General features: G+C 44.8%; 1 protein-coding gene across 1 annotated transcript; it reads right to left on the bottom strand.

The window, feature by feature from the left end:
* Positions 1-3156: 3156 nt before the first annotated feature.
* Positions 3157-4147, bottom strand: LOC133459357 (odorant receptor 131-2-like). The gene has a single exon (XM_061739248.1). The coding sequence runs from the start codon at positions 4099-4101 to the stop codon at positions 3157-3159; it is 945 nt and encodes a 314-aa protein (XP_061595232.1). The 5' UTR covers positions 4102-4147.
* Between the last annotated feature and the right edge of the window lie 13190 nt (positions 4148-17337).

Genomic DNA, 17337 nt, shown 5'->3' with positions numbered 1-17337 from the left:
TAAAACGGGAAATTTATAGGAAAATACTAATACAGGGGGACGGCGGTAAAGAGGGGTAAAATACGGTTTCCCGGCCAAAACGGGAGACTTGACAGGTATGGGCATAGCACCAGAATTAAAAAAAAATTATTGATTACCAACCATTTAATTCAGTAAAGGACTATATATATATATATATATATATATATATATATATATATATATATATATATATATATATAAAGTAAGATCTTTAGGTTTTTTGCCAAATAAATATGTTGAGAATGCATAATACTCTCCCATGTCTCTTTTTGATAAGGATACCTACCATTTACTTATTATATTATAAAAATATTAACCTTATTCACATAAAGGGACAGGACAGGCTACTCCTCCCAAAACGTACCAAAAAATACCGTGATATTATACCGTCACCGTTCAAAATATGAAAAATAGCGTGATATTAATTTTAGGTCATATCGCCCACCCCTACTTGGCATTAATCTATTTGGACCAGCATCTACCATCAGCAGGCTGACAGATTCATGGAGTAGCTGAATAAGGCTATTAAGCCTATGAGTCGATGAGTTAGTTTAGAATGAATCCAATTGGCATAACGACAGGGCTGGACTGGGACCAAAAAATGGCCCTGGCATTTTTGGTCATGGCGGCCCACGATGATGACTTATATGCAGAGGCACACAACATACCAGAGATATGTGTGCACATTGTGTTGATTCAAAAATTTAAATCAAGCGCAGCAGCCTACATGCAGGGGGACGATAGGATTTTTGAACTGGGGGGGACCAAGGATTCCAACTATTTTGTGTAAATAGATATATATATATATATATATGTATGTATGTATAAAAAAATTTTAACAAAAAAATAATATAATAATAGGATAATATTTCTTTCTGCCACTTTATTGAGGTTTTTGTAGTGAAATGAGGAGGAATCATAGAGATAACTTCTCATTTCAACTAACTGGATCAGCCGTTCCTCATCCATGACTGTTTCCTACAGCGCTTTCAACCAGTGTTCGGAGATTTCTTCCTACCTAAAATTCTTTCCTACCGTAGCCAAAAATTATAATAAATAAAATCAATCAAACCTTCTTGCTGGATGCTGCAGTTAACCTTTGGTGGTCTGTCCATTTCCTGCTCTACCTGTTGATTTCCATCACTGCTTTTGGCACAAAACTGAATAACTTTTCCAGCTGTTTAATACAGCTGGAAAAGCACATTCACTCACGCACAGGCATAAAGACATGCATTTGATTTGTCCCTCAAACGTATATGCATTAAATACTGTCCATACAAAGTATTAAAATACAAGAAACTAACCTTTTCTCTTCCGCGGTGATCAGGTAGCAGGATATTATGGCCTTCTGAAGTTGCTGCTATACGCATGCGCAGTCAACTCGAGTAGGAAAAAATTATGGGTAGGAAGAAATCTCAGAACACCGGCTTTCAACCAGCTTTCAATGCGAGCGGCAGGAAGAAAATAGAACATTTAAATATCACAATATCAAGCTTGTTTTCTGTTTAGAAAGTACAAACGTAGGAAGATTACAAGTGAAGTAATCACCCATCTTTTACTTGTTGTCTCTTTACTCTTTTAGGAGTTTCTTTCAGGAGCGCACGGGCGGGGAGTGTGGTTAATGCTGATTTATGGTCCGCGTAAAATCGACGGCGTAAGTTACGTGGCGACGCGCAGAGTTCGGTGCGTGTCGCTGCGTACCTTACGCCAAAGGGTCTGCGTTGGTGTAACGCGGAACCATAAATCAGCCTACAAAGCGAGTTTCAGCTGTCAATCAAAAGAACGGGTGGGGGGGACATAACGCTTTCAGCGTGGACAGAGAGCGTCCGATGTAACGCAGTGCGCGCTCTCATGCAGTTAGGACAGGCTGTTACATAGGGACAGTGGGGGGGAGGGACGGATCGGGGACCACTATAAATCTGGGGGGGACGTGTCCCCCCCGTCCCCTCCTCCTCCTCCGAATCCACCTGTACCCTTTCTGGCCCTGCTGCAAGCGCTGCTGCTGCTGCTGATGTTGATGTTGATGGGGCAGCAAACATATCTGTCAGTTTAGCACACTTTTGTGCATCTTTTTTTAGGTTTTTCTTTTTTTTCACCCTCAATTTTTCTGCGCCCCCCTTGCGCTTTTGTACCGATGCTCTCCATTCTCGCTCGCTGTCTGAACATGTTCTGACCTGTTTTTGGTCAAGGGGCAGGGCAGGGAGGGGCGGGCCGAGGAGGGCTGAGACAAATTATTGGATTAGGTCAATGTCCTTCAAAAAATAAACCAATGGGCCTTCGCGGTCGACAGATATCTTTTTAATATCGTTTTTTTTTTTTCCCTCTAATCACAGGCCCGTGCGGGCCGGCCCAAAAATGTGCCTCGGCCCACCGGGCATTGCCCGGTACGCCAGATGGCCAGTCCACCCCTGCATAACGACCAGAAGTGACAGAATCAGTGGTTCAGAGTTTGGAAATGGGTTTACTGATGCTTTGTACATCATATCACAGCAGAAAAGAGGTATGCGGAGAGACTCTTTCCCTCAACCGAACTATGGGAAGGACACCTGTTTTCATGGTAACAATACACAATACTAAGGGGAGGATTCTTTATTTTGAGGTTAAACTATCCATTTTCACAATTCGTTTAGTCCTACTACTACCAAGTTCCACAAAAGCTGTAAAAGGTTAGTAAAGGTAGAATGCAATGATTTTCTAAAACTCATGAACACATTTTTACACAGCAGAACATAAAAACATTAAAAGAATACACTATTTTTTGACTGTACTTCCTGCATTTACAATGTCATTGGCTGGCTCTCGCTGTGTGGCCACAATTTGATTGGCTGACACTCACAGTAAAAAGTTTCAAAGGCTGAAAAATACCCAACTTTTGATTGAAGCAACATGCATTGTTGTTTATCTGATGTTATATTTACCTCCTATTGATAAGCGGGCCAAAGCTTTGTCCTATTGATGACCTGTTAAGAATAACACAAGCTTTTATGATTTAACATTAGCGTCAAAGAAAGGTTTAATTTGTTTTTGACATGACAGTGAAATGAGAACTGAATAATATACAGGAAGGCTTTCTGATTTCTCAACTGTCTTAAGAAAAAAACAATCTTTGTGCAAAGGAAAAACATCAGAGACACATTAGACCTGCCTGACAGGTAGTTTCAGGTGACAGCATAGATGGTACACCAAGACGGGCCTGATGCTCTGATCTCTGATGCCATAAATGAGAGAACTCAGACATCTGGGAAAGATAAAAATACACACATATAAAACATTCTGGAGGCGCACAAACACGATTCTTGTTAAAATTCTTGAAAGAGCATTAAGCAGTGGAATATAAATGGTTGAGGACAGACTGAGGCCGAGCTGCACCAGATGCAGAAGTAGTGTGTTTCGAGCCTTACGGGCCAAAGCTTTGTCTGCAGACGCTGATTTGGCTGCAACGATAACACCAATGTAGGCAGAAATTACTGCAACACCAGATGATACAAACAGAAAACAGGCGAAAGCTTTGTCATAAATGTCAGACGCGTATCCAACCAACATGGCCACGTAAGAGCAAAAGTCTTTCATCTGCAGAGTTGGCAGGTCATCAACAATCAGCAAAATAATTCGAGTGAAAATGTTTAAAGAACTAAAGGCCCAAACCATGAGGATGGCGAGCACTGTGTTTCTGACAGAGATGATTGCAGCGTGCCTGAGGGGGAAGCACACAGCGACATATCTCTCCAGAGCCATCAGAACCAGGGTGAGAGGAGAGATCACTGTGCCGAGGTTGGCGACGAAAGTGAGAGTCCCACAGACGGGATAGGTCAGAAAGATTCTAGAAGCAGCGATGATGTATAGCACCTGGCCCAGTGCTATCTGTAAAGTGTCGGCAACCAGGAGGTTAAACAGGAGGACGTACCGAGAAGTCTGACAGAAGAGATCTTTACTCCTCAAAGTAAACATCATTGAGCCATTAATGTAGAGAAATACACAACACGGTAGTGTGTTCAGAGTGGAGAACACTGCTCGCTCCAAAGTCCCCTGATACTGCTGCAAGCTGCTGGTATTGCTCTGAGATTGGTTTGCATCAGACATTTCGAAATAACTACAATCACAATAAAAAATGAAAATGAAAACCCCTTGATGCCATTGGAAATGTAGTGCATAGAAAGCCCTCCTGTTTGTGATCCAAAACATGAGCTCAGATCTCTAGTAAGGTCACCTGAATCTTCTTTTAGTTCATTTTTACAGCAAAGACACTGAACTGGTTCCAGTCTTTGTTGCAACTGGACAGCAGAATTTCTCTCCCCTTGTACATGTACATAACCTCTGTCTTCACACCCATTTTACATGACATCATTAATCTTCTATGGCAACAGCCAAAGAACACGTGCTTTGTTCTCCCTTGTTTCCAACTCCAACCCTTCCTAACCCGGCCTTTTTTGACTTTGCTGCTGGCAAACTAATGTCCGACTCAACATTCCTATTTTAAATTGAATATATCTCAGTAACAGATGAATTTGAAATAATTTGTTCTCAAACTAAATGTAGAATATAGAATTTGTAGATTTCAACAGTAATGTAAAATTAGGAGTACATATTACCATGAACACAAAAAATAAATACAGAATCAAAGAAAATTTGGAGGAGAAAGAAAGCTGAGTTGCATCCAAAGAACACCATACCTACTGTAAAGTATGGGGGTGGAAACATCATGCTTTGGGGATGTTTTTCTGCAAAGGGACCAGGACGACTGATCCATGTAAGGGAAATAATGAATGGGGCCATGTATCGTGGGGTTTTCAGTGAAAACCTCCTTCCATCAGCAAGGGCATTGAAGATGAAACGTGGCTGGGTCTTTCAGCATGACAATGATCCCAAACACATCGCCCGGGCAAGGAAGGAGGGAGTTGAAAGTCCGTGTTGCCCGGCGACAGGCCCAAAACATCACTGCTCTAGTAGTAAAAATCCTACAATGATTCTTTCACCCCATTCTGTCTCTCATAGTTAAAGTGTACCTACTGTATGATGAAAATTACAAGCCTCTCTATGCTTTTTAAATGGGAGAACTTGCACAATCGGTGGCTGACTAAATCCTTTTTTGCCCCTCTGTATACAGTATATACCGTATTTTCACGACCATTTGGCGCACCATGTGGAAAGGTGCACCCTCAGTTTTGTGTGTAATTTTTGGATTTAAAGCACACATACGGCGTACCGTCCCAAAAGGCGCCATCTACAGACACGGAGCGCGCACACACGCGCGCCGCAAAACACACACACACGTGCCGCAAAACACACCCGCGCGCTGCAGAACACACACACAAGCACACAAGTGTGCTTATTTAAAAATAGAGCGGGAGCAAAACTTAGTTTGATCTGACTGTATTTTCTTTCAGTTTTTACATTGATCAAACCCTTCAAAGTCCTCATCCTCTGTTTCTGCATTAAAGAGCTCCGCTAATTCAGCTGTGCCAGTCCGAATTTCCTCGCTGTCAGAGTCACTTTCCATGCCGTGCGGCCCCTCGAAAATGCCGGCTTTTGCAAATGCCCAAACAACAGTCCCAGCAGACACGTTAGCATGATGTGTGAAAAAAACCACCGGGTCGCCGCACATAGACCTGCCTCAGCCACTCGATCATCCCTTCATCCATCCAGCCTTTTCATTTGCCTTTATAATGACTCCGGCTGGAAAAGTCTCTTTAGGCAAAGTTTTTCTTTTAAAAATCACCATATCGCTGTCCATCAGCGTGGCAGGCAAGCACAGCAGTAAATGACGACTTTTCATACCCCGTTGTGCGGATCCCCCACCGCGCTGTTCCCGTCCTCTCCACCGCGTTGGTCCCCATCCTCTCCACCGCGTTGGTCCCCATCCTCTCCACCGTGCTGCACCCGTCCTCTCCACCGCGCTGTTCCCGTCCTCTCCACCGTGCTGGTCCCGGTCCTCTCCACCGTGTGATTCACCGGGATGTCGAACGTGATGTGATGTCCATGTTGGTTATGTGGCTGGGCTGGATGAGTTTGTCGGTGATGTGTCGGCTGCAGAATGAGCGGAAGCTCTCCATCTTTTCCATATAATCCGCCGGGCGCTGCTGCTGCGCTGGCACCATGAAGCGAAAGCGAAAGCACCAAGACGGACCTCCATGAAAATGTTCAATTTTCATTTCTTCCGCCAGCGCTACTGCTTTCAGTCGAATGGTGGCAGTTGAAACGCTCCTTCCACCCGCTCTGTGCTTCACCCCCCCCCCCCCCCCCCCCCCTTTAAAGTCTGTGGTTGGTCTCTATCACGTCCGCAACTCACGTTTGCTTCACACGCCCCCTTCTCCCTTTACCGTTCTCATGGTGGCCGTCCGCCTTACATTACCGTAATACAGGTAATAGAAACGGCGCACCGTTTCATTGGGCGCGCGCCACATTCTTTAAAAAAAAAAGAATTTTATGTGCGCCTAATGGTCACGAAAATACGGTATATATATATTCATATTCAACCGCCACCTTATCGTGGAGGGGTTAGTGTTGCCCGAATGATCCCAGGAGCTATGTTGTCTGGGGCATTTTGCCCCTGGTAGGGTCTCAAGCCAAACATGGACAAAAGAAAATCAAGGACTGTTACATCACCTGGATTGGCGTCGCCTGGGGCCCCTCGCTGGAGCGAGGCCTGGGGTTGGGGCTCGAAGGCAAGTGCCTGGTGGCCGGGTCTTTGCACATGGGACCTGGTCGGGCTCAGCCCAGAACGGCGACGTGGGCCCGCCTTCCTGTAGGCTCACCACCTGCAGGAAGGACCACGACAGGCTGGTGGAAAGTGGTCTGGGTAGCAGTCGTGGTGGGGTGCCTCAACCACTCAATCCTTGGACCAAAACCATTGCAGTAGGGACATGGAATGTCACCTCGCTGGGGGGGAAAGAGTCGGAGCTTGGGTGGGAGGTTGAGAGATAGGGGACAGCGGGGTGAATTGAGCCAGTTTTTACTTAAGGCATCTTTAAAGTGAGGGCATGACAGTAATGTCTCCAACTAAAATATGTACATATATTTCAGGATGTGGTGCATCCATGGGAATAATCACCTTTGATCTAAAATTAACTGTTTTCAAAATATGACTTTTCAAAAAAAGTGGTCTCTTGGCTCAACTTGCCCCCGGTGAGGGGTAAGTTGAGTCTAGGGAGAGGATAAGTTGAGCCACAGGGGGGTAAATTGTGCCACTGATTATGTTGAAGTAAAACTTAACATTTTCACCTCATTTAATGCCATATCAAAGCAAGACAAATTCAACACCAAATGACTCCTTAAATGTTTTATTGTTAACAATGAAGAAAAAAATGAACTTCAAGGCTACTACTCAACATCCCACTTGTCAATGCTGCACGGGAATACGAACGTCTTCTCCCTTCTGGCTGTTACCCCAAGTTTTTGCGGTTTTGGGAGATTCATGAGCACATCACCTCTAGGGATGAGTCCTTCATCATTCTCTTTGAATGTGAAGTTGGGCTTTTCATTCACAGAACCATCACAACTTCGCCTCAGAAACTTTGCACTGATGTCAGTGCCCTCAACGTTCTCCACCATTCCAATGTAATTATAGGATTTTTTTTTACCTGCAAAGTTCACAATGACGAAGTCACCAGCAGACAGATTCTTGTCACTATCATCATCTGAGCGACTGTAGACAACAGTTTTTTTCTTGGTTCTGATTTGTTTCGACCCTTTCAGAGTCTTTTTCTTCTGCTTTTCAGTCTTTTTATTTGCCCTGTCATTGTGTGCCTTCTCCAGCTCCAGGGTTTCTGGAGTGTCGGGCAAGATTTTTATTTTCACTTTCTTCCTTTTTATTCTAGGTTTAGTTGGTGTGCCTTTAGGGAAGGGAAGTATGTCTTCTGGGGACACATACCCCAAATGGGCAGGAGAACCAGTAGCATCACTTGTGGACGAGTGTTCAGGACTGATGATTCTGTTCAATGGTTCAGATAAAGTAGCAGGTGGCATCTCTAGGTCTGGAACTGCTGAGGAATCCACTAACACATATGTGAGATTTGTTCAAACTTGTCTTTAATTGTTCAGACGCAAGAATCACGACTCCTTGAATATGAAAAATTCACTTTGAACGGCAAAAAACAGTTTTTTTAACTTAAATATGCTTACCACTTACTCGATCAGCCTCTCTCCATCACAGGGTGAGTACAATGGATGACTCTTCAAACACACGTGGTCATGTGACCGAATTTGTTTATGGTTGTTCATAAACAAGGGGTGGCTCAACTTCCCACCACCCGAATCATCCTAGAAAAAAAACTCCCGCTCTGCGCTCCTTTCAAAATTCGCCGCTCCGCTCCTCGCTCGCTCACGCTCAGCTCCGCTCACGCTCAGCTCCGCTCACGCTCAGCTCCGCTCACATGCTCTGATGTCCAGACAGGCTAGCCTGGTGGGCTAGCCGTCTGCAGAGACTCTTAATGGTGAACACCGCACAGTGTTGAAACGAGTCGGGAACGTCTATAGCTTCAACGTGAATCCGTGCGTGTAATTCTTGTGTATGCAAAAAAAAATTCTGATGTTCAAAACTGTGCATACGCCCAAATCCACGTAGGTTCCTTTGAACATCCCAATCAGCGTGGATTTGAGTGCACATGCGGGAGCACAACACTCTGCCCTGTCTCCTCCCTCATATATTTGAACATGATGAGGATAATTATCCATTAAAAACCGCTCATCCTAACAAGGAACTTGCAAAAACAAGTAAAACAAATTAAACAAAACATCAGCCGTGAGCTTGAGACAGTCCTGTCAAAAGTTGAGGCCTGTAAAAAATTATTTATTGGGGGGCATTTCTTCCGATTTAAGCTGCACTGCATTATGGGGATTGCTGTTCTTTGCTTTGTGTTACGTTCCGTGAAGAGTTGTGGTTTTATTATGATCGTACGGGTTTGTGAATGTCTATGGGCAGCGTTAGTGAGTCATTACACTCACCTTTTCTTGTTTGTATTTTAAGAACTTAAGATAAGAACTTAAGTTGGTGGGATGAAAAACACCTCCTTGTTCCGCTTTATTGTCACGCGTATTATATACTGACGGATTAAGACCAATGTACACATTTATTGAGTCTTACACATTGTGGATGTCCGCGATCACCTCTACATTGTGAACATGAATGTATATTTAAAACATGAAGCATCACGATCTGATTCCTCCGCTGCAGAAAGACAAGTTGTGCCAACGTGATTATCGAGGTGCAAACGTGAGAACTAAAGAGCAAAGTTGCTGTAACTCGGAGTGTTGCATCCGCAGGAGGACAGACCGGTCTCGGTCCCGGACTCCATCACCGGAGAAACACTTTCTGGACGCCTGCAGCACCTTTTATGTTCAAATTTAAAAATTATATACAAGATCTTCCTTCTTCTTTTCATAATTTCTTTTATGTTAATTCCGATATTCATTCTTATGCCACAAGGCACAAAGATGATTTTAATTTACCGTTTTGTAGAACTGGTAAACATCAATCTTTCATCACTTACAGAGGCCCCCACTTGTGGAATTCACTCAATAAATCTCTTAAATCATCACCATCCTTGCCAATATTCAAAAAACATTTAAAGAACTTTCTTATTGTTTCATCTTTGTAATGTTCATTATTTGATCTGAGTTACATTTTCTTGTGTTTTTTAGTTTTTTTTACTCTCCCTTGTGTAGCTTTGTTTTGTGTTTTATTCATATATGGAAAGGATTCTATATAAGCCACCAGGCTTCTTCCTTTCCTTGCATGTTATTTCATTGTTTTTCATTTTTTGTTCATATTTGTCTTATATTGCTAAATAAATAAACTAAAAAACTAAACCTGCAACTGACTCGATATCAGAATCTGGAAGTTGCCTAAACATTCAATAAAAACTTCATTCATTAATTGCTGAGTCACATCAGTTCGTACCAACCAACCTTTCCGTGACATCTTAGTTTTATTTTAAAAGACAACTTTACAGAACCGTTTTTTCGCTGCAAAATGTATTTTAATGTTTTCCTGTCCAGACACAGTTATGGGATGTTTTAGGATCTGGTTTTTATCTCCAGTACTCGTCCCATACGGTCGTCATGACGACAGATGTCCGACCTGTAGCAGCTCCAGCTGAAAGCATCATGTTGGTCCGAACCGGAGCAGCTGGATCCAGTTCAGAGATCCAGAAGGATCCTCTTGGTGACCTAAACTAGCTGATGGTCCAGTATTAGTCCTGGACCAGCAGATCGGTGTGATCTGATGCATCAGCAGGTTCCTCTAACGGAGCTAAGGCTGCCATTGGGATTTGCGGCTTCCATCGTTGAGCTCCTGCCTTTAGTTGTATGTTCAGATCATGTGGTTGATTGTGAGATTGTTGCAGTTCCCCTCTTGTGTAACTTATCTGGTGATGTCGGGACTGCCATGTCCTTCACGTGTGGTAGGCTACTGAACTTATTGTTGACGTCACGTTTCCTCATATTCTGCACTTCACTGCATCACCAGTGAGAGTCGCCAACAGACAAAACCTCAGAAAAGTGCGGACGCCAGACATGATGTGTGCGTAAAAGACAGCAACTTTCTACCTTCAAATCACGTTTCGCACATCGGACCGTGAGCGTAGAAAGTGGCGTACGCACGTTTTGTTCATGAGGCCCCTGGTGTGGATCCTTGCTCAATATCTTGTTCCCACAGCGACAGAGACGGGGCCCTGAAGGGAGAAAAAATATGTCTTGTGTCCTGAAGATGTCCTGAATTCCCAAAACACAGTCTGCACCTGCTGTTTAGTATTATTTTAACTGTGAGAGAGGCGCTTGTTCACATGGGAAGCTCAGTCCCGTGTGAACCAAGCCTTACCGTGAGAACTGGCAGGCGGGGGTTGAAGGGGCAACCCCCTCCGCAAGGTGCTGAGTAGGAAAGGTATAAAGCCGCGAGAGCCGGAAGTCTGGATTAGAGTCAGCTGCGGGTCTTGTGCATGGACGCCGAGCGGGTTGATGGCTGCTCTGCCTGGACTGTTCCGGCTCTCCAGTCCTTCTGTGTTAAGGTAAGAGGTACATCGCCTAGCCCCTATGTAATTAGGGCCCGAGCACCTTCAGAGCGAAGGCCCTATTGTATTTGCAGGAATTTTTAGGGCCCGAGCACTTGCAGTGCGAAGGCCCTATTGTATTTGCAGGAATTTTTAGGGCCCGAGCACTTGCAGTGCGAAGGCCCTATTGTATTTGCAGGAATTTTTATTATTATTATTTTTTTTTTTTTCTTCTGACAAAGTGATGGCCTTTTTGCCCCCCTTAACATGCCCAAAAAGTCACAAAATTTTGCACCCAAGTCAGGCCTGGCGAAAAATTTGATATTTAATAGTTTGCATTAATGGGCGTAGTAAAATGGCTCAACAGCGCCCCCTTGAAAACTTTGTTCCTCAAGCCCCACGATACGGTTTGACGTACATGCACGAAAATCGGTACACATCTGTATCATGGGATAACTTAAAGAAAAGTCTCGCAATTTATGCCATTCCTTCGAGAGTTAATTCAGCCCGAACCGTATCGTGAACCCAGGTGTGTTATACATCAAAATGTGCGTCTCCATCCTGCGACTACACGCATTACTTTTCTCTTTCAAAAGTGTTACCGTGGCGACGCTAGAAGCCAAGAAGCGCACCCCCCCTTCATCTGATTGGTCCATATTTGATAGTTCCCCAAAAGGCACCAAATTTGGCATGCAAGCCAGGCCTGGCGATAAATTTGATATTTCATGGTTTGCATTAATGGGCGTGGCAAAATGGCTCAACAGCGCCCCCCGGAAAACTTTGTGCCTCAAGCCCCACAATACGGTTTGACGTACATGCACGAAAATCGCTACACACCTGTATCATGGCACAACTTAAAGAAAAGTCTCTTGGAGCCATGGCCGAAACCGAACAGGATGTCGGCCATTTTGAATAAATTGTGTCATTCTGGCAAAATTTATGCCATTCCTTCGGCAGTTAATTCAGCCCGAACCGTAACGTGCACCCAGGTGTGTTATACATCAAAATGTGCGTCTACATCCTGCGACTACACGCATTACTTTTCTCTTTCAAAAGTGTTACCGTGGCGACGCTAGACGCCAAAAGGTGCGCCCCCCCCTTCATGTGATTGGTCCATATTTGATAGTTCTCCAAAAGTCACAACATTTTGCATGCAAGCCAGACTTGGCGATAAATTTGATATTTCATGGTTTGCATTAATGGGCGTGGCCTAACGGCTCAACAGCGCCCCCTAGAATACTTTTATCTGCCATAACTTTTGAATGGTTTGACATAGGAAGTTGTGGGTGGTGTCATGGGACTCTGTAATGAGTCCTTAAGCTTCGTTGGCCTTAATTAGCCCCGCCCCTTCTTCTGATTGGTTGTCCCGATTTTCTGCTATAACATTGGAATGGTTTGACATAGAGAGTCCTGGGTGGTGTCATGGGACTCTGTAATGAGTCATTGACCTTCATTGGCCAGAATTAGCCCCGCCCCTTCTTCTGATTGGTTGTCCCTTTTTTCTGCTATAACTTTGGAATGGTTTGACATAGGGAGTCGTGGGTGGTGTCATGGGAATCTGTAATGAGTTCTTAAGCTTCGTTGGCCTTAATTAGCCCCGCCCCTTCTTCTGATTGGTTGTCCCGATTTTCTGCTATAACTTTGGAATGGTTTGACATAGGGAGTCGTGGGTGGGGTCATGGGAATCTGTAATGAGTTCTTAAGCTTTGTTGGCCTTAATTAGCCCCGCCCCTTCTTCTGATTGGTTGTTCCGATTTTCTGCTATAACTTTGGAATGGTTTGACATAGAGAGTCGTGGGTGGTGTCATCAGATTCTGTATGGAGTCCTTGACCTTCATTGGCCTGAATTAGCCCCGCCCCTTCTTCTAATTGGTTGTTCCTTTTTTCTGCTATAACTTTTGAATGGTTTGACATAGGAAGTCGTGGGTGGTATCGTTTCTCATATGCTTATGGGGGGTGGTGGCCGTGAGTGCGAGGGCCCGTTCATCGCTGCTTGCAGCTTTAATTATTATTATTATTTTTCTTCTGACAAAGTGATGGCCTTTTTGCCCCCCTTAACATGCCCAAAAAGTCACCAAATTTTGCACCCAAGTCAGGCCTGGCGAAAAATTTGATATTTAATGGTTTGCATTAATGGGCGTGGTAAAATGGCTCAACAGCGCCCCCTTGAAAACTTTGTGCCTCAAGCCCCACGATACGGTTTGACGTACATGCACGAAAATCGGTACACACCTGTATCAGTAAACAACTTAAAGAAAAGTCTCTTGGCGACATGGCCGAAACCGAACAGGAAGTCGGCCATTTTGAATTAATCGTGTCACTTTGGCGCAATTTATGCCATTCCTTCGGCAGTTAATTCAGCCCGAACCGTAACGTGCACCCAGGTGTGTTATACATCAAAATGTGCGTCTCCATCCTGCGACTACACGCATTACTTTTCTCTTTCAAAAGTGTTACCGTGGCGACGCTAGACGGCAACAAGCGCACCGCCCCTTCATCTGATTGGTCCATATTTGATAGTTCCCCAAAAGGCACCAAATTTTGCATGCAAGCCAGGCCTGGCGATAAATTTGATATTTCATGGTTTGCATTTATGGGCGTGGCAAAATGGCTCAACAGCGCCCCCCGGAAAACTTTGTGCCTCAAGCCCCACAATACGGTTTGACGTACATGCACGAAAATCGCTACACACCTGTATCATGGCACAACTTAAAGAAAAGCTACTTGGAGCCATGGCCGAAACCGAACAGGATGTCGGCCATTTTGAATAAATTGTGTCATTTTGGCAAAATTTATGCCATTCCTTCGGCAGTTAATTCAGCCCGAACCGTAACGTGCACCCAGGTGTGTTATACATCAAAATGTGCGTCTACATCCTGCGACACCACGCATTACTTTTCTCTTTCAAAAATGTTACCGTGGCGACGCTAGACGGCAAAAGGCGCGCCCCCTCTTCATGTGATTGGTCCATATTTGATAGTTCTCCAAAAGTCACCAAATTTTGCATGCAAGCCAGGCCTGGCGATAAATTTGATATTTCATGGTTTGCATTAATGGGCGTGGCAAACGGTTCAACAGCGCCCCCTAGAATACTTTTCTCTGCCATAACTTTTGAATGGTTTGACATAGAGAGTTGTGGGTGGTGTCATGGGACTCTGTAATGAGTCCTTAAGCTTCGTTTGCCTTAATTAGCCCCGCCCCTTCTTCTGATTGGTTGTCCCGATTTTCTGCTATAACTTTAGAATGGTTTGACATAGAGAGTCGTGGGTGGTGTCATCAGATTCTTTATGGAGTCCTTGACCTTCATTGGCCTGAATTAGCCCCGCCCCTTCTTCTGATTGGTTGTCCCTTTTTTCTGCTATAACTTTTGAATGGTTTGACATAGGAAGTCATGGGTGGTATCATGGGACTCTGTAATGAGTTCTTAAGCTTCGTTGGCCTTAATTAGCCCCGCCCCTTCTTCTGATTGGTTGTCCCGATTTTCTGCTATAACTTTGGAATGATTTGACATAGAGAGTCGTGGGTGGTGTCATAAGATTCTGTATGGAGTCCTTGACCTTCATTGGCCTGAATTAGCCCCACCCCTTCTTCTGATTGGTTGTCCCTATTTTCTGCTATAACTTTTTAAGGGTTTGACATAGAGAGTCGTGGGGGCTGTCATTTCTGATATGCTTATGGGGGGCGGTGGACGTGAGTGCGAGGGCCCGTTCATCGCTGCTTGCAGCTTTAATTAGGGCCCGAGCACTTGCAGTGCGAAGGCCCTATTGTATTTGCAGGAATTTTTAGGGCCCGAGCACCTTCAGTGCGAAGGCCCTATTGTATCTGTAGGAATTATTTGTATTTTTTTTATTATTAGGGCCCGAGCACTTGCAGTGCGAAGGCCCTATTGTATTTGCAGGAATTTTTATTATTATTATTATTATTATTATTTTCCTGACAAAGTGAAGGCCTTTTTGCCCCCCTTAACATGCCCAAAAAGTCACCAAATTTTGCATGCAAGCCAGGCCTGGCGAAAAATTTGATATTTAATGGTTTGCATTAATGGGCGTGGCAAAATGGCTCAACAGCGCCCCCTTGAAAACTTTGTGCCTCAAGCCCCACGATACGGTTTGACGTACATGCACGAAAGTCGGTACACACCTGTATCATGGGACAACTTAAAGAAAAGTCTCTTGGCGTCATGCCCGAAACCGAACAGGAAGTCGGCCATTTTGAATTAGTCGCGTCATTTTGGCGAAATTTATGCCATTCCTTCGAGAGTTAATTCAGCCCGAACCGTAACGTGCACCCAGGTGTGTTATACATCAAAATGTGCGTCTTCTTCCTGCGACCACCCGCATTACTTTTCTCTTTCAAAAGCGTTACCGTGGCGACGCTAGACGCCAAAAAGCGCGCCCACCCTTCATCTGGTTGGTTCAGACAGAAAAAACTTTGCGCCTCAAGCCCCAGAATACGGTTTGACGTACATGAACGAAAGTTGGCACACTCCTGTATCATGTCGCAACTAAAAGAAAAGTCTCTTGGCGCCATGGCCGAAACCGAACAGGAAGTCGGCCATTATGAACATTCTGAATTAATTGCGTAATTTTGGAGCAATATATGCCATTCCTTCGAGAGTTAATTCAGCCCGAACCGTATCGTGAACCCAGATGTGTTATACATCAAAATGTGCGTCTCCATCCTGCGACTACACGCATTACTTTTCTCTTTCAAAAGTGTTACCGTGGCGACGCTAGACGCCAACAAGCGCACCCCCCCTTCATCTGATTGGTCCATATTTGATAGTTCCCCAAAAGGCACCAAATTTTGCACCCAAGCCAGGCCTGGTGAAAAATTTGGTATTTAATGGTTTGCATTAATGGGCGTGGTAAAATGGCTCAACAGCGCCCCCCGGAAAACTTTGTGCCTCAAGCCCCACAATACGGTTTGACGTACATGCACGAAAATCGCTACACACCTGTATCATGTCACAACTTAAAGAAAAGTCTCTTGGCGCCATGGCCGAAACCGAACAGGAAGTCGGCCATTTTGAACATTCTGAATTAATTGCGTAATTTTGGAGCAATATATGCCATTCCTTCGAGAGTTAATTCAGCCCGAACCGTATCGTGAACCCAGATGTGTTATACATCAAAATGTGCGTCTCCATCCTGCGACTACACGCATTACTTTTCTCTTTCGAAAGTGTTACCGTGGCGATGCTAGACGCCAACAAGCGCACCCCCCCTTCATCTGATTGGTCCATATTTGATAGTTCCCCAAAAGGCACCAAATTTGGCATGCAAGCCAGGCCTGGCGATAAATTTGATATTTCATGGTTTGCATTAATGGGCCTAACGGCTCAACAGCGCCCCCCGGAAAACTTTGTGCCTCAAGCCCCATAATACGGTTTGACGTACATGCACGAAAATCGGTACACACCTGTATCATGTCGCAACTTAAAGAAAAGTCTCTTGGAGCCATGGCCGAAACCCAACAGGAAGTCAGCCATTTTGAATTAATTGTGTAATTTTGGCACAATTTATGCCATTCCTTCGGCAGTTAATTCAGCCCGAACCGTAACGTGCACCCAGGTGTGTTATACACCAAAATGTGCGTCTCCATCGTGCGACACCACGCATTACTTTTCTCTTTCAAAAGTGTTACCGTGGCGACGCTAGACGCGAAAAAGCGCACCCACCCTTCATCTGATTGGTCCATATTTGATAGTTCTCCAAAAGTCACCAAAATTTGCATGCAAGCCAGGCCTGGCGATAAATTTGATATTTCATGGTTTGCATTAATGGGCGTGGCCTAACGGCTCAACAGCGCCCCCTAGAATACTTTTATCTGCCATAACTTTTGAATGGTTTCACATAGAGAGTCGTGGGTGGTGTCATGGGACTCTGTAATGAGTCCTTAAGCTTCGTTGGCCTTAATTAGCCCCGCCCCTTCTTCTGATTGGTTGTCCCGATTTTCTGCTATAACTTTTGAATGGTTTGACATAGAGAGTCGTGGGTGGTGTCATCAGATTCTTTATGGAGTCCTTGAACTTCATTGGCCTGAATTAGCCCCGCCCCTTCTTCTGATTGGTTGTCCTTTTTTTATAATAAAATTGCCGCGAGCCGCCAGTCGCTCTCGCGCTGACTCCCGCTTCCTGATTCAAACGTCTGCCGGCCCCGCCCCCCGACCAATCAGTGGCGAGTAGGGTGATGGCGGCCCCGCCCCCCGACCAATCAGTGGCGAGTAGGGTGATGACGGCCCCGCCCCCTGACCAATCAGTGGCGAGTAGGGTGATGGCGGCCCCGCCCCCCGACCAATCAGTGGCGAGTAGGGTGATGACGGCCCCGCCCCC

This window comes from Cololabis saira, chromosome 14 (assembly GCF_033807715.1).
Source record: "Cololabis saira isolate AMF1-May2022 chromosome 14, fColSai1.1, whole genome shotgun sequence".
NCBI lineage: Eukaryota > Metazoa > Chordata > Actinopteri > Beloniformes > Belonidae > Cololabis > Cololabis saira.
The sequence above is the reverse complement of the archived record's forward strand: the minus strand, read 5'-3'. Positions and strand labels throughout refer to the sequence as shown.

Bases quoted from the DNA above. Each gene is read 5' to 3' on its own strand.
- LOC133459357 (XM_061739248.1), bottom strand. From the start codon at position 4,101: ATGTCTGATGCAAACCAATCTCAGAGCAATACCAGCAGCTTGCAGCAG.